Source organism: Macaca fascicularis, chromosome 4 (assembly GCF_037993035.2).
Source record: "Macaca fascicularis isolate 582-1 chromosome 4, T2T-MFA8v1.1".
Taxonomy (NCBI): Eukaryota; Metazoa; Chordata; class Mammalia; order Primates; family Cercopithecidae; genus Macaca; species Macaca fascicularis.
In genome coordinates this window covers 38,196,020-38,222,410 of record NC_088378.1, presented here as the reverse complement: position 1 = coordinate 38,222,410, position 26,391 = coordinate 38,196,020, and the positions used below count along the sequence as shown (strand labels likewise).

The window sequence follows — 26,391 nt, the reverse complement described above, 5'->3', positions numbered from 1 at the left end:
ACCTCGTGATCCGCCCGCCTCGGCCTCCCAAAGTGCTGGGATTACAGGCGTGAGCCACCGCGCCCGGCCTACTTCCTTCTTTAAACTCTGACAAAACATTAACTCTACCGCATACTTCACATTTAGAGGTACATGATACCAGGTTCCAGATCTGTTTTGTTGATGCCTATGTTTTTCTTCTCAATCCAAATACAATGTCTAGGGAGCAATGAGTTAGCGACTAAGGTAGTAGCTTCTTAAAACAAATGCTCAGTAAATACTGTTGAATGTGATAAGCCCATCTAAGAGAGTCAATGGAAGAAGACATTTTTTTTGTCCTAGATACAAAGAACTGAATTCAAAATTACTATTTGCAAGACAGTATTATATTCTATGATACCAGCCAGGAGGCATTTCCTAAAGCCTCACTAAAGCAGTTTGAGAATCAAGCTTTCGCTTCCCTAAAGATAAAGTATTTTTGCTACTTTTGGTCATGCAACTTGAGATATGAGAAAAACAACTTCCCTGGCTAATAGGAAACAAGCATTTTGAGAATTTCTTTTGTATCTTAGGAAGAACTAATGACTTTAGCATAAACTGCTAAAGTGATTCATGCAAAGTCATATGCAAATTATTACAAACCAAAAAGAAATCAGAGAGAAACCCATATTTTATATTTTAGTTATTCTCTGTCATCATCAGAGGTGATTTTAAAAATTTCAACCTGAGAAAACTGGTTTTTTTATAAAAAGGAAAAAAAGTTAAAAAAAAAATTTATGCATATGTGAATATATTTATTTTGTTGAAGAAAAGTTCTTTTTCTGTTTTTTTGAGATGGAGTCTTGCTCTGTCACCCAGGCTGGAGTGCAGTGGCACAATCTCAGCTCACTGTAACCTCTGCCTCCCGGGTTCAAGTGATTCTCCTGCCTCATCTTCCCAAGTAGCTGGGATTACAGACAAACGCCACCATGCCCGGCTAAGTTTGTATTTTTAGTAGAGACGTGGTTTCTCCATGTTGGTCAGGCTGGTCTCAAACTCCCAACCTCAGGTGATCCACCTGCCTCAGCCTCCCAAAGTGCTGGGATTACAGGCATGAGCCACTGCACGCATGTGCTCACAGCCTGGAGTAATATTCTCTAAATAAGGTGAGCTAGAATGGAGACAGATGACCATAACTGCTTTTTTTCCCTAGCAATTCCACCACTATTCAACTTTCCATTAACTGGAAGCAATTCATAGAATTAAGATTATAACGGCCAGGCGCAGTGGCTCACGCCTGTAATCCCAGCACTTTAGGATGCTGAGGTGAGCAGATCTCTTGAAGTCAGGTGTTCAAGACCAGTCTGACCAACATGGTGAAACCCTGTCTCTACTAAAAATACAAAAATTAGCCAGGCATGGTGGCGGGTGCCTGTAATCCCAACTACTCAGGAGGCTGAGACACGAGAATCGCTTGAACCCAGGAGGTGGAGGTTGTAGTGAGCCAGCCACTGCACTCCAGCCTGGGCAACAGAGCTGTCTCAAAAGAAAAAAAAACTTACTCTCAGGTTTATTTTCCAGATTATCTGCAAAACTTCTGGATAACTGACATCTCCCTAAATGTGATATTCTGATACACCCCATCTTCTGATGTTTAAATTATAACCTGTGACAATACTTCTAGATTTCAAAACAATAGCGATTAAACATTCAACAGTTACCTTCTAAATATGATCTTTCTTCCACTTACCTAACCCAATACTTTCAATTCTATCAGTCAAGAAAAATATCTTTCTACCTCTTGGGACTCATAGAAAATAAGTTGAAAGATAGTAAGACTTCTGTTGGAAAAATAATTTTTATAGATGTTCCCTTAAGCCGGGCGCGGTGGCTCAAGCCTGTAATCCCAGCACTTTGGAAGGCCGAGACGGGCAGATCACGAGGTCAGGAGATCGAGACCATCCTGGCTAACCCGGTGAAACCCCGTCTCTACTAAAAAATACAAAAAAACTAGCCGGGTGAGGTGGCAGGCACCTGTAGTCCCAGCTACTTGCGAGGCTGAGGCAGGAGAATGGCGTAAACCCGGGAGACAGAGCTTGCAGTGAGCTGAGATCTGGCCACTGCACTCCAGCCTGGGTAACAGAGCCAGACTCTGTCTCAAAAAAAAAAAAAAAAAAAAAAAAAAGATGTTCCCCCCCCACCCAAAACAGAGGCCATGAGGATTTAAACAAGTGAGGCCAAGGTCCACTGATTTTTAGGGGTCTTACAGTTTGAAACGGTGTCTTTTAAATTCATTTATTCAAATTATTCTGTCTGCTGAATACTGCACATACTCATTCTGTTTTTCAGAATGTACATGCTGTCATTTATTAAATGACTAAACTTTAATAACTTTCATTTTTTTTTTTTTTTTTTTTTGAGACAGAGTATCCCTCTGTCACCCAGGCTGGAGTACAGTGGCTCACTGCAACCTCTGCCTCCCAGATTCAAGCGATTCTCCTGCCTCAGCCTCCTGAGTAGCTGAGATTATAGGCATGCACCACCACGCCCAGCTAATTTTTGTATTTTTAGTAGAGATGGGGTTTCACCACGCTGGTTAGGCTGGTCTCGAACGCATGACCTCAGCTGATCTGCGTGCCTCGGCTCCCAAAGTGCTGAGATTACAGGCGTGAGCCTTAATTTTAATAAACATAATTATTGTTGAAATTGTTAGTTGTGATAATGGCGTGATGGTTAGGCAAAAAAAAAGTTGTCAGAAACACATTCTGAAGAAATTATAAACCTCACATGGTGGCTCACGCCTAATCTCAGCACTTTAGGAGGCCGAGGTGGGAGGATTGCTTGAAGCTGGGAATTTAAAACCAGCCTGGGCAACCAAGTGAGACCCCATCTCTACAAAAAAAAATTTTTGAAGAACTTATAGATTAATTGTTATGATGTCTGAGACTTGATTTAAAATATTCCAGCCAAAAATAAGGCAAGATAGGTAAAAATAAGATTAGCAAAATATTGATAATTGTTAAAGTTGGCTGATAGGTACATAGAGGTTTATTATATGGTTTGCTGTTGTGTATGCTTTAAGTTTTCTATAATAAAATATTTTAAAATTGCACACTGTTATTTTGCTCTTCTTATTATATCATCACGTTTTCGCCCCTCCTCGATCATACTCCCATAGCGTATATCCTATCGGAGAAATTCTCCTTAAATCCTTATTCCAGGGAAAGAAAGAAAGAACCAAAGAGCCCATGTGGATTCAGCCAGGAGCCAGACTCCATGTGCTGGTCACTTCTTTAGCTTCCAACTTTCTGCTAAACCACAGGTGTCTCATGAGGATATTTTATTTATTTATTTATTTATTTATTTATTTATATTTATTTTTGAGAGGGAGTTTTGCTCTTGTCGCCCAGGCTGGAATGCAATGGCATGATCTCAGCTCATTGCAACCTCCACTTCCCAGGTTCAAGTGATTCTTCTGCCTCAGCCTTCGGAGTAGCTAGGATCATAGGTGTAGGCCACCACACCCGGCGAATTTTGTATTTTTAGGAGAGACAGGGTTTCACCATGTTGGCCAGGCTGGTCTCAAACTCCTGACCTCAGGAGATATGCCTGCCTCGGCCTCCCAAAGTGCTGGGATTATAGGCGTGAGCCACCACACCCGGCCAAGACTTTATCTGATAATAAATGTTCTCACTTCTGCAAAGTACCTAAAGCTATACAAGTTATAGAGCATTGCCTGTAAACAGTTGCATTATATATAGTTACTCAAGGATTTCTATAAACTTGTGCTTAAAATTTACTATATGAGCTCTCCGGGTAATTTACTATGGATGCTGTGGTTCTTGAGAAGCATAAAGAATGGTGTGATACTTGTGTGATAGTGACACAGAGAACAAGAATTCTTGAAGACCCTGACTTCATGAGGAGCAGCTTCAACATGGGGAAGATTTTTTTTGAACAAATAGTGATAAAGAATCATTCACAAGTAAATGAGATCTGTAAGAATGGCATTTGCTTCATACAAAAGCCTCAAGGAAACAAGGTAACTGGAGCTTAATGCAGAAAGAAAGCTCACATATGGCAATTTTCCCAAATAAGTATATAGTTACTGTAGAAAATCAATTAAAATTTTTGGCATTAAAAAGTATTAAAAGTGGCTAAGTCATAAAGCATTCTTTACTCTCATGAATGTTAGATTTATAGGTGCTTAGGAACATTTTAATTACTCACATGTGGAAATAATGCTGGCTGTCCTCCCTGAAAGCTGTCCCTCAAAACCAGCTCCTTAGTTTTATGACTATTATCTAACCCTGGCCTGGGAGCTCCCTGAGGACTAGTTCACTTACTGGAAAGGATGTCTTCTGGGGCAGAGTGACCTCAATAAAAAGTCTTAAAATAATCTCATCCGGAGCAGTGAAAGGGAAGAGGGCTGGTTAACTTGGAAATGGAAAGCTAAGGTGAGACATAATAGCTACTTTCAAATATTTGAGATAGTATTTCATGTTAAGAGTGAGTTAAAACCAGGAATCGCAGGGTGCGGTGGCTCACGCCTGTAATCCCAGCACTTTGGAAGGCCGAGGCAGGCAGATCATGAGGTCAGAAGATCGAGACCACCCTGGCTAACAGAGTGAAACCCCGTCTCTACTAAAAATACAAAAAATTAGCCGGGCGTGGTGGTGGACGCCTGTAGTCCCGGCTGCTCGGGAGGCTGAGGCAGGAGAACAGTGTGAACCCGGCAGGCGGAGCTTGCAGTGAGCCGAGATGGCGCCACTGCACTCCAGCCTGGGTGACAGAGCGAGACTCCTTGCCCCCACCCTCCGACACCCCAAAAGAAGACAAGGAACCAAAGTTTCAAGAACCCGGATTTAAATTCAACCTGTGAAGAGCTTTCTAACAATTGAAGTGGTACTTCATTGGAGTAGATAAATCCTGGGAAGGGATTCATACTGAGGCTGCTTAGTCAGGTAGAAGGGAGTTTTTTTGTTTGTTTGTTTGTTTGTTTGTTTGTTTGTTTTGTAGCTGGAATCTCGCTCTGTCACCGAACTGGAGTGCAGTGGAGCGATCTCGGCTCACTGCAACCTCTGTTTCCCGGGTTCAAGTGATTCGGTAGGAGGGATATTTTACAGTACTGCTCAAAATGTAGTCCATGAAATGTTGCTGCTCCACACATTCTTTTTCTTCTTCTTCTTCTTTCTTTTATTTTCTTTTTAATTTATTTTATGTACAAAGAGCTAGCATGGTTTCCTTCACTGGGTAGATGACTTTGGTAATCTATTCAAGGAAGATCACTTAGCCCAACATAATGAAGTCTACCTATAACTTTGCATACTGATGGAAAAATTGGCTGCACATAATCTGGATCAAACCATGCTGGTTGGAGCAGAAGCAACAAGAACGAGAACCCTGGCCAAATTTTCATGAATGGCTCCCGTAGAGCTGCTATTGATGCATCTTGCTTTCAGGATTTCAATGAGGCAAAGAGGCAAGAGGCCTGTCTCTTTTTCTTGAGATTTAAATTTTGCCAGGCGCGGTGGCTCACACCTGTAATCCCAGCACTTTGGGAGGCGGAGGCGGGTGGATCACGAGGTCAGGAGATCAAGACCATCCTGGCTAACACGGTGAAACCCCGTCTTTACTAAAAAATACAAAAAATTAGCCAGGCGTGGTGGCGGGTGCCTGTAATCTCAGCTACTCGGGAGGCTGAGGCAAAACCCGGGAGGGGGAGGTTGAGGTGAGCCGAGATCTGGCCACGGTACTCCAGCCTGGGCGACAGAGCGAGACTCCATCTCAAAAATAAATAAATAAATAAACAAACAAATAGGCCGGGCGCGGTGGCTCAAGCCTGTAATCCCAGCACTTTGGGAGGCCGAGATGGGCGGATCACGAGGTCGGGAGATCGAGACCATCCTGGCTAACACGGTGAAACCCCGTCTCTACTAAGAAATACAAAAAATAGCCGGGCGAGGTGGCAGCGCCTGTAGTCCCAGCTACTCGGGAGGCTGAGGCCGGAGAATGGCGTGAACCCGGGAGGCGGAGCTTGCAGTGAGCTGAGATCCGGCCACTGCACTCCAGCCTGGGCTACAGAGCGAGACTCCGTCTCAAAAAAAAAATAAAATAAAATAAAATAAATAAAAATAAAAATAATAAAAAAAATTGTTAAAAGGGTTGGGCACGGTGGCTCATGCCTGTAATCCCAGCACTTTGGGAGGCTGAGGTGGGTGGATTGCCTGAGGTCAGGAGTTCGAGACCAGCCTGGCCAACATGGTGAAACCCCATCTCTATTAAGAATACAAAAATTAGCCAGGTGTGGTGGCACGTGCCTGTAATCCCAGCTACTCAGGAGGCTGAGGCAGAAGAATCGCTTGAACCTGGGAGGCAGAGGTTGCAGTGAGCTGAGATTACGCCACTACACTCCAGCCTGGGCGACAGGGAGACTCTGTCTCAAAACAAAACAAAACAAAACAAAAAAATTATTAAAAGGATAGACCTCATGTTATGTGTTCTTTCCACAATAACCGAAAACCAGAATAGATTGCCATCCTATGTTTGTCAGTATATCAGAAAGGAACAGAAGATATTTGATACATCAATATATAAGTGGTCTATATTTTATAAGTGGATTTTTTTTGTAATTGTAATATGTTTTTCATTTATAGGAAACGTGATTATAGATGTAAAACTGCACCTGGCCTTCACAATTTTTTAAGTGCACAATATAGTGATGTTCTCTAGGCACAATGTTGTACAGCAGATCTCTAGAAATTAATCATCTTGCCTAACTGAAATTTTATACCCATTGAATAGCAACTCAAGCATTTTCCCATTTGCCCCTCCCTGCAGCCCCTGGAAACCACCGTTCTACTCTCTGCTTGTATGTGTTTAGCTATTTTACATACCTATGTAAATGGAATCGTGCAATATTTGTTCTTCTGTGACTGGCTAATTTCACTTAGCGTAACATCTTCCAGATTCATCCATGTTGTCACATATGGTATGATTTCTTTCTTTTATAAGGCCAAATAATATTCCATTGTATGTATTTACCACATTTCTTTATCAATTTATGCGTCAGTAGACATTTAGGTAGCTTCCTCATCTTGGCTGTTGTGAATAATGTTGCAGTGACCATGGTAGTGAAAATACCTCTTTGAGATTCCAATTTCTCTGACTTCCACATATTCTTTGTTACTGATCCACAAGAGAAGGAGTTTGTACCAGGTCATAAATTCATGCACTGCTTCCTTTGTCAATAGAGCTTCGCAGGCCTGGCATGGTGGCTCATGCGTGTAATCCCAGCACTTCGGGAGACCAAAGTGGGAGGATCACCTGAAGTCAGAAGTTCGAGACCAGTATGACCAACATGGCAAAACCCCATCTCTACTAAAAATACAAAAATTAGCCAGGCATGGTGGAACACAACTGTAATCCTAACTACTCAGGAGGCTGAAGCAGGAGAATCACTTGAACCTGGGAGGCAGAGATTGCAGTGAGCCGAGATCGCACCATTGCACTCTAGCCTAGGCAACAGAGTGAGACTCCATCTCAACAAAGAAAAACAAAAGCCTTATTATAAAGAGAAAATGTCAGTGAAACTAAACAATGACCTTAGTGTCATTCTTGAGTATTTTGATTATTGTTGTAATGGAAGGAATTTATCCACTAAGTAGTTGATGAAACTATAGAATATTTGCAGTAATCAAATGATCACATTACAAAATATATATCAATGGAAAAGCAGTTTTAACACTAAGATCTATATTTCACTTCATGAGAATATATTTGATTTTTTTTTTTTTTTTGAGATGGAGTCTCACTTTGTCGCCCAGGCTAGAGTACAGTGGCATGATCTCAGCTCACTGCAGCCTCCGCCTCCTGGGTTCAAGCAATTCTTCTGCCTCAGGTTCCTGACTAGCTAGGATTACAGGCATGTGCTGCCATGCCTGACTAATTTTTGTATTTTTAGTAGAGACGGGGTTTCACCATGTTGGCCAGGCTGGTCTGGAACTCCTGACCTCAGCTGATCCATCCGCCTTGACTCCCAAAGTGTTGGGATTACAGGGGTGAGCCACCACGCACAGACTGATAATATATTTGAAAGCTCATACCACAGTAGTATAAAGTTGTCAAAAAACATGGATCACTGCTGCTCTGTGGAACTTGTTATATGAAATCTATTAATTGTATCTGAGTACAACCACTATGGAAAACAGTGTGGAGACTCCTTAAAGAATTAAAAGTAGGTCTACCATTTGACCCAGCAATTCCACTACTGTGTATCTATCGAGAGGAAGAGAAGTCATATACAAAAAAAAGTGTGTTTGTGTATATATACACACATATACATACACATATGTGCATATATGCACACACATATACATACATGTATGTGTATATACACATGTGTTTTATATACATGTGAATATATGCATATACATACATGCATGCATGTTTGTGCATGCATATGCATGTGTACATGTGTATATATGCACATATATGCGTACCATGCATGTATGTATATGTGCACATATATACACATGCATCTGTATATATGTGCATATATACACACGCATGTATATACATGTATGCATATATGCATGCATGTATGATATGTATATGCATATATACATATGCATACATACGCATACACACACATATATATATACACATGGCATACTACTCAGCCAAAAAACCAACAAAATAATGCCATTTGCAGCAACCTGGATGGAATTACAGACCATTATTCTAAGTGAAGTAACTCAGGAATGGAAAGCCAAATATCGTATGTTCTCACTCATAAGTGAGAGCTAAGCCAGGAGGACGCAAAGGCATAAAGATGATACAGTGGACTCTGGGGACTCAAGGGGAAGGGCGACAGTGGGGCAAGGGATAAAAGACCACACATTGGGTACAGTGTACACTGCTTGGGTGTTGGGTGCACCAAAATCTCAGATATCACTACTAAAGAACTTATCCATATAACCTAACACCACCTGTCCCCCAAAAATCTATTGAAATTTTTTTTAAATGAAGAAAGTACCTGACAGAAATGCTCAATAAATATTATTTATCATTAAAAAAATGTATCTACACTAAGAAGAGCCTCTAAGTGGACTAAAGAATACATATTGCATATGTACATGTGCTGCTGTTTGAGAATATAAAGATTCTGTTATGATTATAAAATAAGAATGCAGGCTGGGCGCGGTGGCTCACACCTATAAACCCAGCACTTTGGGAGGCCTAGGTGGGCAGATCATTTGAGGTCAGGAGTTCGAGACCAGCCTGGGCAACATGGTGAAACCCTGTCTCTGCTAAAAATACAAAAATACAAAATTACAAAAATTAACCAGGCGTGGTGGCACATGCCTGTAATCCCAGCTACTCAGGAGGCTGAGGCAGGAGAATCGCTTGAACCCAGGAGGCAGAGGTTGCAGTGAGCTGAGATTGTGTCACTGCACTCCAACCTGAGCAAAAGAATAAGACTCTGTCTCAAAAAAAAAAAGGAAAAAAAAGCATTTAAAGTGCTTCTGAATTAAAAGTAGCTTTTAATTCATATGTATTTTCCCAAGCAATATGTACTAAAAGTATCATTTCTGTTACATGGAGATTCAAACACTTTTTATGTAGTGAGTGTCTTTACACTGATAAGTTTGCTAATAATCCAGGGCCTCTTCATACGGCTGTGCAGTTTGTGCACTGCACATAATGCTGGGTGAGCTCCAGCCCCCATGGACTAACCCAGCCATCAGCCCAGTGAAACTGCATCATGTGTAAAGGTACCAACTGTCCCAGTTTGCCCAGGACTAAAAGGCTTCCCAGGATATGGGACTTTCAGTGCCATACCCAGCACGGTCCTGGGAAAACCACCCTAATTAGAGCACAGACATGCCATATGTACTAGCTTCAGCCTTGGAATCCTTTCTCTAGAACTATAAGCCTAAAATAGCTGAAATGATGAAGCCATTTTTATATCACTTCTTTTCTCTTTATGTTTTAAAGGTGAGAGAACCATGTAATCATGCCAACATCCTGACCAAGCCCGATCCAAGAACCTTCTGGACTAATGATGATTCAGGTACTATTGGAAAAATACAATCTGTTTCCTGTTATGTACAGGATGCATTCTGTAGTAAAGCTCTAACAAAGGCAAGGTTTGGGGGAAAATTTTGTTTGTTTGTTTATTCTTACCTAACCCAACACTCGAATACACTTTGTAATTAATTAATTTTTTTTTTTTTTTTTTTTTTTTTTGGAGACAGAGTCTTACTCTGTCACCCAGGCTAGAGTGCATTGGTGCGATCTCAGCTCACTGCAACCACCACCTCCAGGGTTCAAGTGATTCTCCTGTTTCAGCCTCCCAAGTAGCTGGGAATACAGGCTTGAGCCACCATGCCTGGATAATTTTTGTATTTTTAATGGAGACAGGATTTCACCATATTAGCCAGGCTGGTCTCGAACTCCTGACCTCAGACAATCCGCTGGGCTTGACCTCCCAAAGTGCTGGGAATACAGGTGTGAGCCACCACGCCCGGCCTTGCAATCAATTTTATCCTAAAAGTCTTTTCGTTATATCTTCTTTTCAGTATCTAAAACATATATACTAGATCCCTTTGTCATTTATAAGTATGATGATTGGGTTTTCATGTCCCTGTGTGAGATATGTCTCCTTCAAGCCTTGTTATGATGTCCGCACATTACCTGCCTATCATTAAAAAAAAAAAAGTACATATATATATATATATATATATATATATATATATATATAAAATCAGGTACAGCTTTGTGGATTGTGAAGCATATTTAAGTATTGGGAGGAATAATGAAGGAATGAGTCTATTTGCTGAAATGGAAGACGGAGGAGTCGAATAAAGTGGGCAAATACATGGGTCCAAGTTTGTCTTCTAGGGCAAGGAAGAGATTTGAAAACCTAGGGTGAATCATATTTCAGAATACTTATGGGAGGGCATGTATGACTTGCACTATGATATTAGGGCTATACATCTAATCAGAATCAGAGGAATGCCACTTTATGAGATCGGAGAATATGCTTCAGGTTATATGATAAGAAATTATGTTTAGACAAAGAGTAGGGTATGTTCTCATAGCAAATAGAAGACATTTAAAAATTCTTTATCACAAACACACATGAGCCATGACGCCTAATTGCACAAAGCAGACACTAGGAATAAAAGGGTAGGTGAAGCAAAAAGGAGCTAAAACAATTAAGAGAGTGATAATAGAGCTTTCACCTTTTCTAGTGAAATAGGTCTAATGAAATAGAAAACTCATGCTGATATCTGATATTTGTATTATGCCTCATGCTTTTACAAGGGGTATTCACAGAAATCTAATGCAGTGTTTGCCGCAATCCCTTGAAATAGGAGGGACAGCCCTTTCTTGTTATGCCTCTATTAGAAATGAAATAATAAGCTGAATAGGTGAGCTGACATATTCAAAGCTCGCAGCCAGAAAACACCAAAACTGGGAGAATGGAAAGTGGACTGCCCAGTTCTATAGCACGCTTCCCAGAAACAGCTCTCCTGGCAGAAACAGCTTGGGCTAAATCTGTGCTATAATCTGTTCTTCATAAAAGGGAGTCAGAGACTGTGCCTAACAGGAGGACTTGAGAAGGAAAGTGAGAAACTCTCTGATGGTTTTTCTTTTTTTTTCCCCAAAGACCAGACTTATGGTCTAAACATTATCAATTTCATCTGTCAAAAAATTTTTTTCTGTCTTGTTTTATTATGTCTTTTGAAGAAAGAAGAAAAAACATAAAAGTGAATTAGCCTATTTATTCCATCATTTCAGCCCATTAGCAGTATACCACCACAATAAACAAGCCATCTGCTGGCTAATACTGCTATTAAGACCTACAGCACATGTGTTATGAAGAAGCAATGTAGAATGAAGCATTACCAAAGAAACATAAATGATTCTTGATGTTATGTAAAGAAAATGGAAAGGGAGGAAAATCTGTACAGGACAGGTCTAGAAAATGGTGCTTGACCAGCAGCCCTCGGGACTGCTATATCTATGAAGTAGCCATTCTTTATCCCTTTACTTTCTTAATAAACTTGCTTTCACTCAAAAAAAAAAAAAAAAGAAAAGAAAAGAAAAGAAAGAAAAAGAAAATGTTGGTTGGACACTTTTAGAAGCCTAAAGAAATTATGTTACGGGCTGGGCGTGGTGGCTCATGCCTGTAATCCCAGCACTTTGGGGGGCCAAGGTGGTTGGATCACCTGAGGTCAGGAGTTCGAGACCAGCCTGGCCAACATGGTGAAACCCCATCTCTACTAAAAATACAAAATTGGCTGGGTATGGTGGCAGGCACCTGTAATCTCAGCTACTTGGGAGACTGAGGTGGGATAATCACTTGAATCCAGGAGGCAGAGGTTGTAGTGAGCCAAGATTGTGCCATTGCATTCCAGCCTGGGCAAAAAGAGTGAAATTCCGTCTTTAAAAAAAAAAAAAAAAGTTACAAGAAAAACTAATGCAGAACACATAGAGAAATAGGAATAGAAATATTTCCGACCTATTCTTTTTGTTTATTTATTTTCTGAAACAGAGTCTTGCTCTGTCACCCAGGTTGGAGTGCAGTGGTACAATAGACTTACTCATTTTTAAAACGTTTTTATTACTTTTCCTTCATCAGTAAGGTTACAAAGAATGGCGTGTCCCTCCTACAAGAGCTCATCTCATGAAAATTCTTCCCAGCCACCCACTTAACCAACTCACAAAGCAGGATCTATGTCTAGAGTAATTTTTTTCTTTTTTTTTTTTTTCTACCTAGTTGGTTACTCCATTACTAAAAGCTTTTTAAAATCTCCACCTCTAGTGGTAGAATTGTCTTTTGGTTCTTTTAATTCAGTCAATTTTTGCTTTTTTTTTTTTTTTTTTTTCATTTTTTTCTCATGCAGAGTTTTGCGGTTTTTTTTTTTTTTTTTTTTTTTTTGAGACGGAGTCTCACTCTGTCCCCCAGGCTGGAGTGCAGTGGCGCAATCTCGGCTCACTACAAGCTCTGCCTCCCAGGTTCATGCCATTCTCCTGCCTCAGCCTCCCGAGTAGCTGGGACTACAGGTGCCGGCCACCACGCCTGGCTAATTTTTTGCATTTTTTAGTAGAGACGGGGTGGGGTTTCACCGTGTTTGTTTTAGCCAAGATGGTCTCGATCTCCTGACCTTGTGATCTGCCCGCCTTCGGCCTCCCAAAGTGCTGGGATTACAGGCATGAGCCACTGTGCCCTGCTGAGTTTTGCACTTGTTGCCCAGGCTGGAGTGCAATGGCATGATCTCGGCTTGGCTCACTGCAACCTCTGCTTCCTGGGTTCAAGCACGGGTTCAAGCAATTCTCCTTTCTCAGCTTCCTGAGTAGCTGGGATTACAGGCACGTGCCACCACAGCCAGCTAAGTTTTGTATTTTTAGTAGAGAAGGGGTTTCACCATGTTGGTCAGGCTGGGCTCCAACTCCTGACCTCAGGTGATCCATCCGCCTCAGCCTCCCAAAGTGCTGGGATTACAGGCGTGAGCCACTGTGCCCAACCACACATACATCTTTATGATTATTATTATTTCCTAATGAACTGATCATTTTATCTTTAGGAAATGTCCTTGTTTATCTCTGATAAAAGTCTTTGTTTGAAGTCTATTTCTTCTGATAGATATAGCCAGTCCAATCTTAAAAAGCCTACTTTTCACATGGCATATATTTATTTTCCATTTTCTTTCAACCTGTGTCTTATAGTTAAGGTGCTTATCTTATAGATGTCATGTGGTTAGATTTTTCTTTTAAAATCCTGTCTAACAATCTGTTTTTTACTTGGGATGTTTAGACCATTTACACTTAATGTAATGACACAGATTTAATTTTACTGTTTTGCTATTTGTTTTCTATATGTCACTTCTCTTCTTTATTTGCTTGTTCTTCCTTTTCTGACTTCTCTAGGATTATTTGAATAGGTTTTAGAATTTAATATTAATCTACCCGTTGACTTTCTAGTTATCCTTTTTGCATCATATTTTCAGTGGTGCTCTGAAGATTACAATAAATGACTTCATTTTTATTTTTATTTTTTTGAGACAGAGTCTCACTCTGTTGCCCAGGCTGGAGTGCAGTGGCACAATCTTGGTTCACTGTGACCTCCACCTTCTGGGTTCAAGTAATTCTCCTGTCTCAGCCTCTCAGGTAGTGGGATTACAGGCATGTGCCACCACGCCTCGCTAATTTTTGTAGTTTTAGTAGAGACGGGGTTTCAGTATGCTGGCCAGGTTGATCTCGATCTCCTGACCTCAAGTGATCTGCCTCCCTTGGCCTCCCAAAGTGCTGGGATTATAGGCATGAGCCACTGTACCCGGCCTACAATAATTGACTTCAAATTTTCATAGACTACTGTCAAAATTTTCAAACAATGTAGGTGCATCTACCCTACCCTACCCTCATCTTTTATATTATAGCTGTCATATATATTATTTATATGTGTACTAAACCCTACAGTACAGTGCATTTTTAAAAAAATAAGAGGAAAATTATCTTTTGTATTTATCCAGATATTTACCATTTCTGATGTTCTTCATTTCTTCCTGAAAATCTGTTTCTCTCTGGTGTCATTTCCCTTTAGCCTGGAAATTTTCCTTTAGGATTTCTTTTTTTTCAATGTTTTTATTATTTTTTGAGATAGAATCTCACTCTGCCGCCCAGGCTGGAGTGCAGTGGTGAGACCTCAGCTCACTGCAACCTCCACCTCCTGGGTATAAGCAATTCTCCTGTCTCCTGTCCCAGCCCCCGAGTAGCTGGGATTACAGGTGCATGCCACCATGCCTGGCTAATTTTTGTATTTTTAATAGAGACAGCGTTTCACCATGTTGGCCAGGCTGGTCTTGAACTCCTGACCTCAAGTGATCCACCCTCCTAAGCCTCCCAAAGTGCTGGGATTATAGGAGTGAGCCAATGCGCCTGGCCAGGATTTCTTATAAGTCTTCTGGCAGTGAAATATCTTAGCTTTCTTTTGTCTACATGATGTGTCTTTGTAAATGGAAATACCTTTATTTCATTCATGAAGGATGTTTTTGTTAGATATGGAATTCTGGGTGGCTACTTTATTTTTCTTTCTTTCATCACTTTAAAGATGTTGGTTCTTGTCTTCTGGTCTGTAGAGTTTCTGATGAGAAGTCAACAATGTTTACATTATTGCTATGCTGAATGTAATGTGTATTCTTTTACTGGCTGCTCTAATTTTATTTTTATTTTTATTTTTTATCAGTTTGACTATGATGTGCCTAGAGTAGAATCTGCGTTCTTTGAGATATAGATCTCTCAGATTTAGGAAGTAAAATATTCTTCTAGTTCGCTATTAGTTTTCTCACAGTTTGAATCTAGGTGACTTAACTGTTTCTCCTGTGGTTTCTACACTGCAGCATGCCCTTTCTTCTCTAGCACATCAGCACTTGGAAACTCTTCCTAACTGCCTTGAATTCTGATAAGTGCAAACACAAGCTTGAGCAGCTCCACAGCCATCCATCTATAACACCAAATCTTATGAGCCTGTAAATGGATTCTTTACAAAGGCCATGTTCTAGTCATTGTTGCAGTATGAGTTTTATTATTGTAACTTTTACAAATTCCTGAAATGATTTTAGTAATACAGGAAATAATAGGTCCGGTGTGGTGGCCACACTTGTAATCCCAGCACTTTGGGAGGCCAAGGCAGGTGGATCACCTGAGATCAGGAGTTCAAGGCCAGCTTGGCCAACATGGCGAAACCCCGTCACTACTAAAAATACAAAAATTAGCTAGGCCTGGTGATGTGTGCCTGTCATCCCAGCTACTCAGGAGGCTGAGGCAGGAGATTTGCTTGAACCCAGGAAGCAGAGGTTGCAATAAGCCGAGACTAGGCCACCCGGGAAGTGGAGGTTGCAATAAGCTGAGACTGGGCCACTGCACTCCAGCCTGAGGAACAGAGCAAGAGTCTGTCTCCAAAAAAGAAAAAGAAATAATACAACACTGGAAAATATATTCCAGTGATTGGAGTATTTTCATTCAAAATCAGTCATCATCAGAGAGTAATTTATTTAACGTAGTGTATAGTCTGTTTTTTGTTTTGTTTTTGTTTTTGTTTTTGAGACGAGGTCTCACTCTGTCACCCAGGCTGGAGTGCATGGCATGATCTCAGCTCACTGTAGCCTCAGCCTACTGGGCTCAAGCGATCTTCCTGCCTCAGCCCCACAAGAAGCTGGGACTCTAAGCACATGCCACCACACCCGACTAATTTCTTGTATTCTTGTAGAGACGGGGTTTCTCCATGTTGCCCAGGCTGGTCTTGAACTCCTGAGCCCAAGTGATCCACCTGCCTTGGCCTCCCAAAGTGTTTGGATTACAGGTGTGAGCCAGCTTCTGGCCTGATACACAGTTTAAATAGAGTTAAATATTAGGGGTAGTTAGTCCACATTGCTTGATAGAGATAGAAGTTAAATAAAAACATGAATTTGTGAAGAATTAAGGAATTACTCAAGGTAGTTTCATTACGTGAAATCTGGTAGAATTGCCTAGATTTTTACATTCACTGTCTTTGTGACTAGCGTTTTGACAGGACACTGCCTTTTGACAGGACTAGCGTGCTCAGTTGCTATGTGTAGATAAATATTGGTATACAATTGGAAAAGCAAAAGTCATTTTTTAAGTCTTTCTTTTTTACGATTATAACATAAAAGCGGCATATGCTCATCATAGGGAACAAAATGAAAAATAGAGAAAGGAAGAAAATTGATCACCTGTCATCTTACTGCTCACACTTTTGTTCACTGGGCTTAGAATTTCTCATGCATTCCCAGCATTTGTTCAGACAGTAAGCAAACAGGCTGCACAAGTTTAGTTTATTTCCTGTTATCTTTGTTTTTAGGCTTTGAAACCTGAGTTGTTTGTTTTTGTACACCTTTATTTTTCAATCACTGGTCCTGCAGTGGCCTGTAATTTCCTCTTGAATGAGAATTTCAAGGTAGAATGAATTTCTTCATACTTTCAAAATGTGTGTTTTCCCCCCTACTATTATCGGCAACACAGATAATGTTCTTTGCTTAGAGAAAACCAGATAATGAAGTGGTTAAACAACAAGATTGACTTGCAAGGCCATTATTTTAGCTAGACACTGGTTTTGCCAGGTAAGAAACACAACTCTTTGATGTTCCCCTGGGCTATTGCTTGATGTCCCTTTTTAACAAGACAATTCTACCACTGGGTTTTTTTAAATGTCTAGATTTCTTTCAAGCAAAAATTAAAGAGCAAGAATCATTACTGTATAAATTTTTCCCACAGGAGGAAATTGAATTTTTCTTTTTAATTCCAGAATTATGCATTGTTCATATATATGTACTTTACATTTATTTTTCTTTCTTTTTTTAACTTTTGTTTTGGGTTTGGGGGTACATGTGAAGGTTTGTACATAAGTAAACTCTCTCTTTTTTTTTTTTTGAAAGAGAGTCTTGCTCTGTCGCCCAGTCTGGAGTGCAGCGATGCAATCTTGGCTCACTGCAACCTCTGTCTTTCAGGTTCAAGCCATTTTTCTGCCTCATTCTCCTGAGTAGCTGAGATTACAGGCACCCGCCACCAGGCCTGGCTAATTTTTGTATTTTTAGTAGAGATCGGGTTTCACCATGTTGACCAGACTGGTCTAGAACTCCTGAGCTCAAGCGATCTGCCTGCCTCGGCCTCCCAAAGTGCTGAGATTACAGGCGTGAGCCAGCGTGCCGGGCCAGCATAGGTAAGCTCTTGTCACGTGGGTTTATTGTGCAGATTGTTTCATCACCCAGGTATTAAGTCCATTACCCAATAGTTACCTTTTCTGCTCCTCTTCATCCTCCCATCCTCTATCATCAAGTAAACCTTAGTGTCTGTTGTTTCTGTTTCTGTGTTTCTAAGTTCTCATTATTTAGCTCCTATATGTTTTCTAATAGTTCATCACATTTAAAAAATCAGCTCAAGTTGGGCGTGGTGGCTTGCACGTATGGTCCCAGCTACTAAGGAAGATGAGGCAGAAGGATGGCTCGAGCCCAACCCAAGAATCGGAGGCTGCAGTGAGCCGCGGTCGTGCCATTGCACTCCAGCCTGGATGACAGAGCGACACCCCGTCTTAAAAATAAGTAAATACAAGAATAAATAAGTAAATAAATAACTAAAAATTAGCTCAAATTTCTGGGGAAATTTCTTAGGAATCGCTACTGGTAGCTCATGCCTATAATTCCAGCTACTCAGGAGGCTGAGGCAGGAGGACCACTTGAGGCCAGGAGTAAGACCCTGTTTACGAAAAAAAAAAGAAAAAATACAAAAAGAGAAAAAGAAGAAAAAAAAAATCACTATAAAGTAGTATATCCATATTTACTCCGGAGCAGTAATAGTTTATGTACCAAACGTAGAAATAAAATGATTCATAATTTGAAAACATATGGACTACAGAAATATTTTAGTATTTCAGGGAATATATAAAATGATATCACTGGATTAATATAAGCAGAGGAAGGACTTCACTACATGAATTTTTTAAAGTATAGAAAACAATTTCTAGAATTTTTCTCTTGAAAAGAAAACACTCATATTTATAGCTAGAAAACAGTTGCTTGTCAGCCGAAGTATGGCATTATCTAACAAAAGAGAAAACTATGATAAAAGGTAAACATCATCTGCTTACACAAGAATTTTCCATCTGATACATGTCGGCCAATATATTCATGGTAGACTTTGCCTCCTGACATTACAGATAAATTATCTAGTAAAAATCTGTGGACACGTGAAAATCCTGTAAGTTGACTAACTTGTTTACTCAGGTCATAACTACAAAGTGGTAGCTATCTCAGTAATAAAATCATCTTACACACAGTGAAGAGTTTACTCAGGTCATAACTACAAAGCGGTAGCTATCTCAGTAATAAAGTCATCTTACATACAGTGAAGAATTCCAAAGTCTCATAGTGTCATCAGTGGGAGCAGAGATGAAGCTAGGATTTGAAAAGAACAAGGCCACAGTCATAACAATTTAAATTATCCTTTGGCCTACATCTCATTAAACAAAAATTCTGTGCAAAGATTGGCTTCCCTAGAGGCCACTTATATTCCTTGTGGATGTTCACCCATAAAGTTGGTCCTCTTGTTAACTGACATTTGGACTAGTTTTGCTATTTTATTTTATTTTATATTTTATTTTATTTTATATTTTTTATTTTATTTTATTTTATTTTTTGAGATGGAGTCTTGCTTTGTCACCCAGGCAGTGGCTCTCAGTAGTGCGATCTCAGCTCACTGCAACCTCTGCCTCCCAGATTCAAGCAATTCTCCTGCCTCTGCCTCCCAAGTAGCTGGTATTACAGGCACCCGCCACCATGCCTGGCTAATTTTTGTATTTTTAGTAGAGATGAAGTTTCACCATGTTGGCCAGGCTGGTCTTGAACTCCTGACCTCAAGTGGTCCACCCGCCCCTCCCAAAGTGCTGGGATTACAGGTGTGAGTCACCGCGCCCAGCCTATTTTTGCTTTTGTGCTTGATAAATAATGACCTCAACATAACAATAGCTACTTGACCTATTAACTGAACTAGAGACGGCTGGTCATAACATTTCATGCCATCAAATGAAGGGCCCCCTTAAGAGAAGAAAATAAAAACATAACACCTTTGGGTAGAGAGAAATGAGGAAAAAAATGTACAGACAAGTAGTACCACATCTCAACTTACAGTCTCCAACTCGCTAGCTATGTTCCACTACTCCCCCAAAATAATTTCCTGTGCGTTCAGAGTTTTTGTTGTTGTTGTTGGTCGTGGTGGTTTTTTGAGACAGGGTCTCATTTTGTTACCCAGGCTGGAGTGCAGTGGTGCGATCACGGCTTACTATAGCCTTGACCTCCCAGGTTCAAGCGATCCTCTTATCTCAGTCCCCAGGTAGCTGGTACTACAGGTGTGAACCACCACGCCCAGCTAATTTTTTTGTATTTTGTAGAGACGGGGTTTTGCCATGTTGTCCACGCTGGGACCAAACTCCTGAGCTCAAGCGATCTGCCCACCTCAGCCTCCCAAAGTGCTGGGATTACAGGCATGAGTCACTGCACCCAGCCTTATACATTCAATTTTTAACAGAATTCCTTGTCCATGGTATATGCACAATCAAATGTGTTGAAAAAATGAATACAATTAACACTGCCCAAAATTAAGGTAGATAGAGATTCATTCTGAAAGTCTTTTTGAAGACTTAATCCATCAGAAAGAGACCCACTCACTCTGTCACTCATATGTGGTTTTTGGCATCTCCTACTTCAAATGGAACTTTTAAAAATCAATTTCTCTATCTTAGAACAGGTAACCACAATCATTCTCAGCTTCCTGAACCACATCTTTTTTAGTCAACTGACCTCACATCAGAGCTGGCCAGCAGGCCATGCACGGAGCAGCAGGGAACTGTGGTAGTGTACAATCTGTTGTGGTTGTGTCGTGAATTCTTGAGCCAGGCCTTCTGAGTTTGCCGCAGATTTCAATGCTTACTTCCTGTGTGACTTTGGGCAAATTATTATTATTTTATTTTTTTAGGGTAAGTTATTATTTTTTCTTTGTTTTCTTTGTTTGAGACAGAATCTCATTCTGTTGCCCAGGCTGGACTTGAACTCTTGGGCTCAAGTGATCCTCATGGCCAGGCATGGTGGCTCATCCCAGCACTTTGGGAGGCCAAGGCAGGTAGCTCACTTGAGCTCAGGAGTTCAAGACCAGCCTGGATAACATAGTGAAAACCCATCTCATTTTAAAATTTAAAAAAAAAAAAAAAGTGATCCTCCTGCCTCACCCTCCAGAGTAGCTGGGATTACAGTCACACGCCTGGCTGGGCAAATTATTTAACCCTCTGTCCTTTCATTTCTTTCACATGCAAAAATGAAATAGTAATAATAGATTATAGAATTTTGTGAGGATTAAAAAAAGAATGCAGTAAAGGTATTTATAACTGTGTTAACATATAATTAGTGGTCAATTTATGTTAGCTCTTTTTACTTGGAGAAAGAATTATGTCATTTACATGGGATTACATTTATCTAGCATTATACTTCATGGGATTTACTAACTATGGTTTGAAAGAAGAATGCATTTTATTTTATCATTACTGTTACTATTTTTTACATTACTGGACCTCAAACTTGCTTTTTTCTGCTGAACCATGAAGCTTATAATTTGCTGTATGCCATTATCTGGGGCCCCAGACACAAAACTGATAAGCTTCCTGGAAATAGACATATGGCTAGACTTAAAATCCTCAAATTGGAGAGAACCTTAGTTGCCTAGTCATTTAGATAAAATATTGCATTCTTAAGCTAAGATCCATAAAGCAGAAAGCACTTTGTTTTGCATGACTTAAACCATCTACAATGGTTTAGAGGGTTCCAAGTTCAAGGATGGGTTATTTATTCCAGTGAGTAGTGAAATGTTATTTCTAAACTCCTCTGTGTAAAGATACTTAGAGTCATGCTCATCTAGCATCTGAGTTATGTTTGGCAGTGAAAAGTTTGTCAGATCCTATCCTCACAACTGTCCTAGTGCCAAATGTGTGAATGTGTGACTATAGGCTCAGTTTAGCTCAACACAGAGAGGCCCCTCACTCTGCCTTGGATTATGTAAATGAAGGGTTTAGCTTTCTGAAGCTTTCCAATTGGAGCAAAATCTGTTTCTGCCTTTGTGGAACTTACAATTTTCTCTTTCTCTTTGTTCTGACCAAAATTGCTTGTTATTTCTGCTGTTTTACTAAAGGCTAAACTAACAGTGTTTCACAATAGCTCGTTTTTCTAATTCCCCAGGATTCTTTTAAAACTAGTTTCATGCAGTATTTTCATGTGCTCATTTAATCCTAATCATTTATTTTATGTCCAAGATCTTTCATTTCCAGAGTCCTAAAAGGCATTTTATTATAACTAAAATGATACCAGGAAAATTTTCTCACTTAAAAAATACAAGGAAAATACAAGGAAATGCAATTTCATATTTTAATGAATCTGTTCTTACTATTTTAAATCAAACTAATATGGCACCAGATCAAAAAAAATCTAGTGGATTTTAACCATAGCAAAAGTTAAAAATGTCCTAAATTTTATTAAGTTAGGCATGCTGAAATATTCAGCCTTTAATGGCTTTCTTTTTGCCCGAGAAGTTTATCTCATAATACATGATACATAATACTGTGAAAAGAAAAAGTTTTAGGCCGGGCGTGGTGGCTCATGCCTGTAATCCCATCATTTGGGGAGGCTGAGACGGGCGCATCACTTGAGGTCAGGAGTTCGAGACCAGCCTGGCCAACATGGTGAAACCTCGTCTCTACCAAAAAGTATAAAAATTAGCCAGGTATGGTGGTGTGCACGTGTGATCCCAGCTACTTGGGAGGCTGAGGCAGGAGAATCCTTGAACCCAGGGGGTGGAGGTTGCAGTGAGCCGAGATCGTGCCACTGCAGTCCAGCTTGGGTAACAGAGCAACACCCGTCTCAAAAAAAAAAAAAAAGAAAAGAAAAACTTTTGACAAATTGAATTTAACAGCTTATTTGAACAAAGCATGATTCTCCAATCAAGCAGCCCTCAGAACCAAAGGAGGCTCACAGAGTTCCATTGGGCAAATAGGTGGGCAGGGAGCATTTATAGACAGAACTGGAAATGAGGTACAGAAACAGCTTGACTGGTTAAAGCTCCAAATTTGCCTTATTTGGGCATTGTCTGATCAGTTGACATGCTGTGATTGGCTGAAGCTCAGTTGCTGTGATTGGCTGAAGCTCAGTTGCTGTGATTGGCTGAGACTCAGCTAGTTATAACAAAAATTATATAGCATGTTGTTATAACATTGATGAGAAAAAAAAGAGATTTCCAGCTGGAGCCACAGTCTGTGTAAAGTTCACACATTCTCTTCATGTCTTCGTAGGTTTTCTCTATGTAACTCCACTTTCCTGCCACATCCCAAAGATATGCATGTAAGGTTCATTGGTGTGTTCACATTGTCCCAGTATGAGTGAGCATGAGTGTGGGCGTGAGTGTGTGAGTGTGCCTTGAGGATGGGATGGTCTCCTGTCCAAGGTTGGTGTTACCTTGTTCCCTGAGCTGCCAGGATAGGCTCGGGTTGTCTGCCATCCTCAAGTGGAATCACTGGGTAAATAGTTATCTTAGTTGTTTTTACTAATTTTTCTCTTCCTTCCCTCCCCTACCCTCTCCTTTATCACTGCTCCTTGCAGAGTTAGCCAGTGTACCCAGAGTCAGCTATTAATTGATCCAGCCAGGGTGTGACTGAGTGAGAAGACCTCACTCAAAAAAAGCAAAAAAAGAAAATACAAAACAACAGCAACTTCAGTGTGCAGGAAGGAACATAAGAAAATAAAAAGAGAACAGAACAAAGAAGAAAACAGCAACTCACTCTTAAGTACTGTGGAAACAAATTGGAAGTGGGTTGGAACAAAAACAATGGGAGAAGATCCCTGTGGTCCCAGCTACTTGGGAGGCTGAGATGAGATCACCTGGGCGAGACTGGGAATTTATTTCAATGTTTAGTATTCGAAGTGTTTTGGTTTTTATTTAGAAGTGATGTAATGTTTTTATGTCCACAAGTATGCCATAGGAAGTTAATTCCTCTTTATATCAATTAGCTTGTGGTGGAATTGGTTTCCTTATACTTTATTTCACTTAAAGGTACAATATCTAAGAACCCAGCAACCATTTTTAGTGAGGACTTATAATGTACTCCTAAATTAGCTTTTCAGCTTGTGGACATACTAAGCTAAGTTGCAGTCAGGTAGAGAACAGAGGAACAGAGGTGACTTCAGGTCAAATGTAGTTTAAAATATGTAAGACATGATATCAGCTTATATGCCTGACTTAGAGAAAATAAATGGAAAAGAAGGTTTTTGAACATATGCCCTTAATAACAAGTGTTTTATTTGGTTAAATATAAACACAATGTTTAACATTCGAAGAAAAATTATTTTATGACTCTAAAATTGTACATAGTAAGGAAAATAGGCCCATAACTAATAATGAAAACAGGCTATTCCAGGAATGAAATGGCCCTCAAAGAAGTACAGGTGAGGGGTAGGAAGTAAGGGGTTAAGAATAGTGGGTGGACAAGGAGGGTGCGGTGGCTCCCGCCTGTAATCCCAGCACTTTGGGAGGCCAAGGCAGGTAGGTCATTTGAGGTCGAGTTTCAGGCCAGCCTGGCCAACATGGTGAAAATACAAAAGCACAAAAATTAGCCAGGCATGGTGGTACATGCCTGTAATCCCAGCTACTCGGGAGGCTGAGGTGGGGGAATTGCTTGAACCTGGGAGGCAGAAGTTGCAGTGAGCCAAGATCGTGCCACTGCACTCAGAAGAATAGGGGTAGGAGGGATGGAGGTGGGATGGAGGTAGGGAGATGAAGGTAAAACCAGGGATGCCAGAGGCAAGAATAGTATTATATTTTAGAGCAGAGGGCCCCCAGCAAATTCATGAGAGTTGATTGTAGTGAATCAACTCTAAGATTCTCTCTTACTCTATAACTCCTTTATTTTGTTAAGGTGTGAATTGACAGTAAAAAGAAAATGCAAAAAAAGATGAGTTCAGGCTGGGCTGGAGTCATTAAAGTAGATGTCAATGAACAATGCAGCTCATGAAATCCTGATCTTTCCTCTTCAGAAATGAGCGTGGCAGTCAGCATTTCCCACTGATTAAAATTGTGGCTCTTAGGACCGGCGTGGTAGCCCACGCCTGTAATCCCAGCACTTTGGGAGGCTGAGGCAGGTGGATCACTTGAGGTCAGGAATTGGAGACCAGCCTGGCCAACATGGCAAAAACCCATCTCTATAAAAATATATAAAAATCAGGGCCAGGCGAGATGGCTCACGCCTGTAATCCCAGCACTTTGGGAGGCCAAGGCGGGCGGATCACGAGGTCAGGAGACAGAGACCATTCTGGCCAACACGGTGAAACCCCGTCTCTACTAAAAATACAAAAATTAGCTGGGCATGGTGGCGAGCTCCTGTCCCAGCTACTCTGGAGGCTGAGGCAGGAGAATCCCTTGAATCCGGGAGGTGGAGGTTTCAGTGAGCCAAGGTCGCACCACTGCACTCCAGCCTGGCAACAGAGCGAGACTCTGTCTCAAAAAAAAAAAAAAAAAAAAAAATCAGCCAGGCGTGGTGGCGCATGCCTGTAGTCCCAGCTACTCTGGAGGCTGAAGCACGACTTGAACCTGGGAGGTGGAGGTTACAGTGAGCTGAGATAGTGCCACTGCATTCTAGCCTGGTGGACAAAGCAAGGCCCTGTCTCAAAAAAAAAAAGAAAAAAATGTGTCTTTTAGAGGAAAACTTTGTATTAATAGTTAAGCTGTGATGTTCTTGTGGGTATTAAGTTACATAACCCACTTGAGTTTTCAAACTGTTCTCCCAAAAGTAATTTCTTCTGATCTTTCCAATCAACCTGTGAAATTAGTGAAATATGTGTTAACCCTGAGGATACTTGAAGAAGTTAAGTACTTTGCCTAAAACTAAATGTTGAATCATAAGTGCTGAAACAGAACTCCTAAGTCAGTTCTCTTGCAAACTTTTCCAATTCTCTTTTCAATGCTTCAAAAAGACAAGAGTGGAACTATGACATGAAAATTCACTAGCTTAAATGTGGACAACAGTGTTTAAGGAAAGTGCAGTTAGTAGAAGATGAGATTCAAACTGCAATGTGATCTTGCCAGTAGGCAGAGAGAGCTGAGATAGGGAGGAAATTAGACAAATACAAGGTTTGTTTTATAGGAGTGAGATACATTGTCTTCGTTTCAGCCCAGCACTTTGCTAGGTTCTATGGAGAAGGAGGCAAGTTTTCACCTACAGTTAGCCAGGCGCAATAGCTCATGCCTGTGATCCCAGCACTTTGAGAGGCTGAAGCAGACGGGTTGCTTAAACTCAGGAGTTCAACACCAGCCTGGCCAGCCTGGTGATACCCCATTTCTACAAAAAATACACAAATTAGCATTAGGTGTATGCCTGCGGTCCCAGCTACTTGGGAGGCTGAGGTGGGAGGACTGCTTAAGCCCAGGAGGTCGAGGCTGCAGTGAGCTGTGATTGTGCCACTGTACTCCAGCCTGGGTGACAGAGTGAGACCCTTGTCTCAAAAGATAAAAATTAAAAAAAAGATAGTAGTTCCCTACAAATACGTGATGAGCTGTTATTTACAACAGGTAAGGATGAAGATTATTTCACCGATTAAAAACAGGATTTTTGGCTGGGCGTGGTCACACCTGTAATCCCAGAACTTTGGGATGCATAGGCGGGTGGATCACCTGAGGTCAGGAGTTTGAGACCAGCCTGACTAACATGGTGAAACCCTGTCTCCACTAAAAATACAAAAATTAGCCAGGCGTGGTGGTGGTGTGTGCCTGTAATCCCAGCTACTCGGGAGGCTGAGGCAGGAGAATTGCTTGAACCTGAGA

At 40.8% G+C, this 26,391-nt stretch overlaps 1 protein-coding gene and 1 non-coding gene across 4 annotated transcripts in view; both read left to right on the top strand.

Annotated features, from left to right (window-relative positions):
• Window positions 1-26,391, top strand: part of SGK1 (serum/glucocorticoid regulated kinase 1) — a 153,519-nt gene that overhangs the window by 102,784 nt on the left and 24,344 nt on the right. For all 3 annotated transcript variants that reach the window (XM_065543420.2, XM_045391504.3, XM_065543421.2), the window contains one exon: window positions 9,958-10,033. In XM_065543420.2, coding sequence (XP_065399492.1) covers window positions 9,958-10,033 — 76 coding nt within the window. The remainder of the gene's footprint in view (window positions 1-9,957; window positions 10,034-26,391) is intronic.
• Window positions 10,563-10,666, top strand: LOC123573260 (small nucleolar RNA U13). Its single transcript, XR_006697987.1, has one exon. It is a non-coding gene; the product is annotated as a small nucleolar RNA U13 (small nucleolar RNA).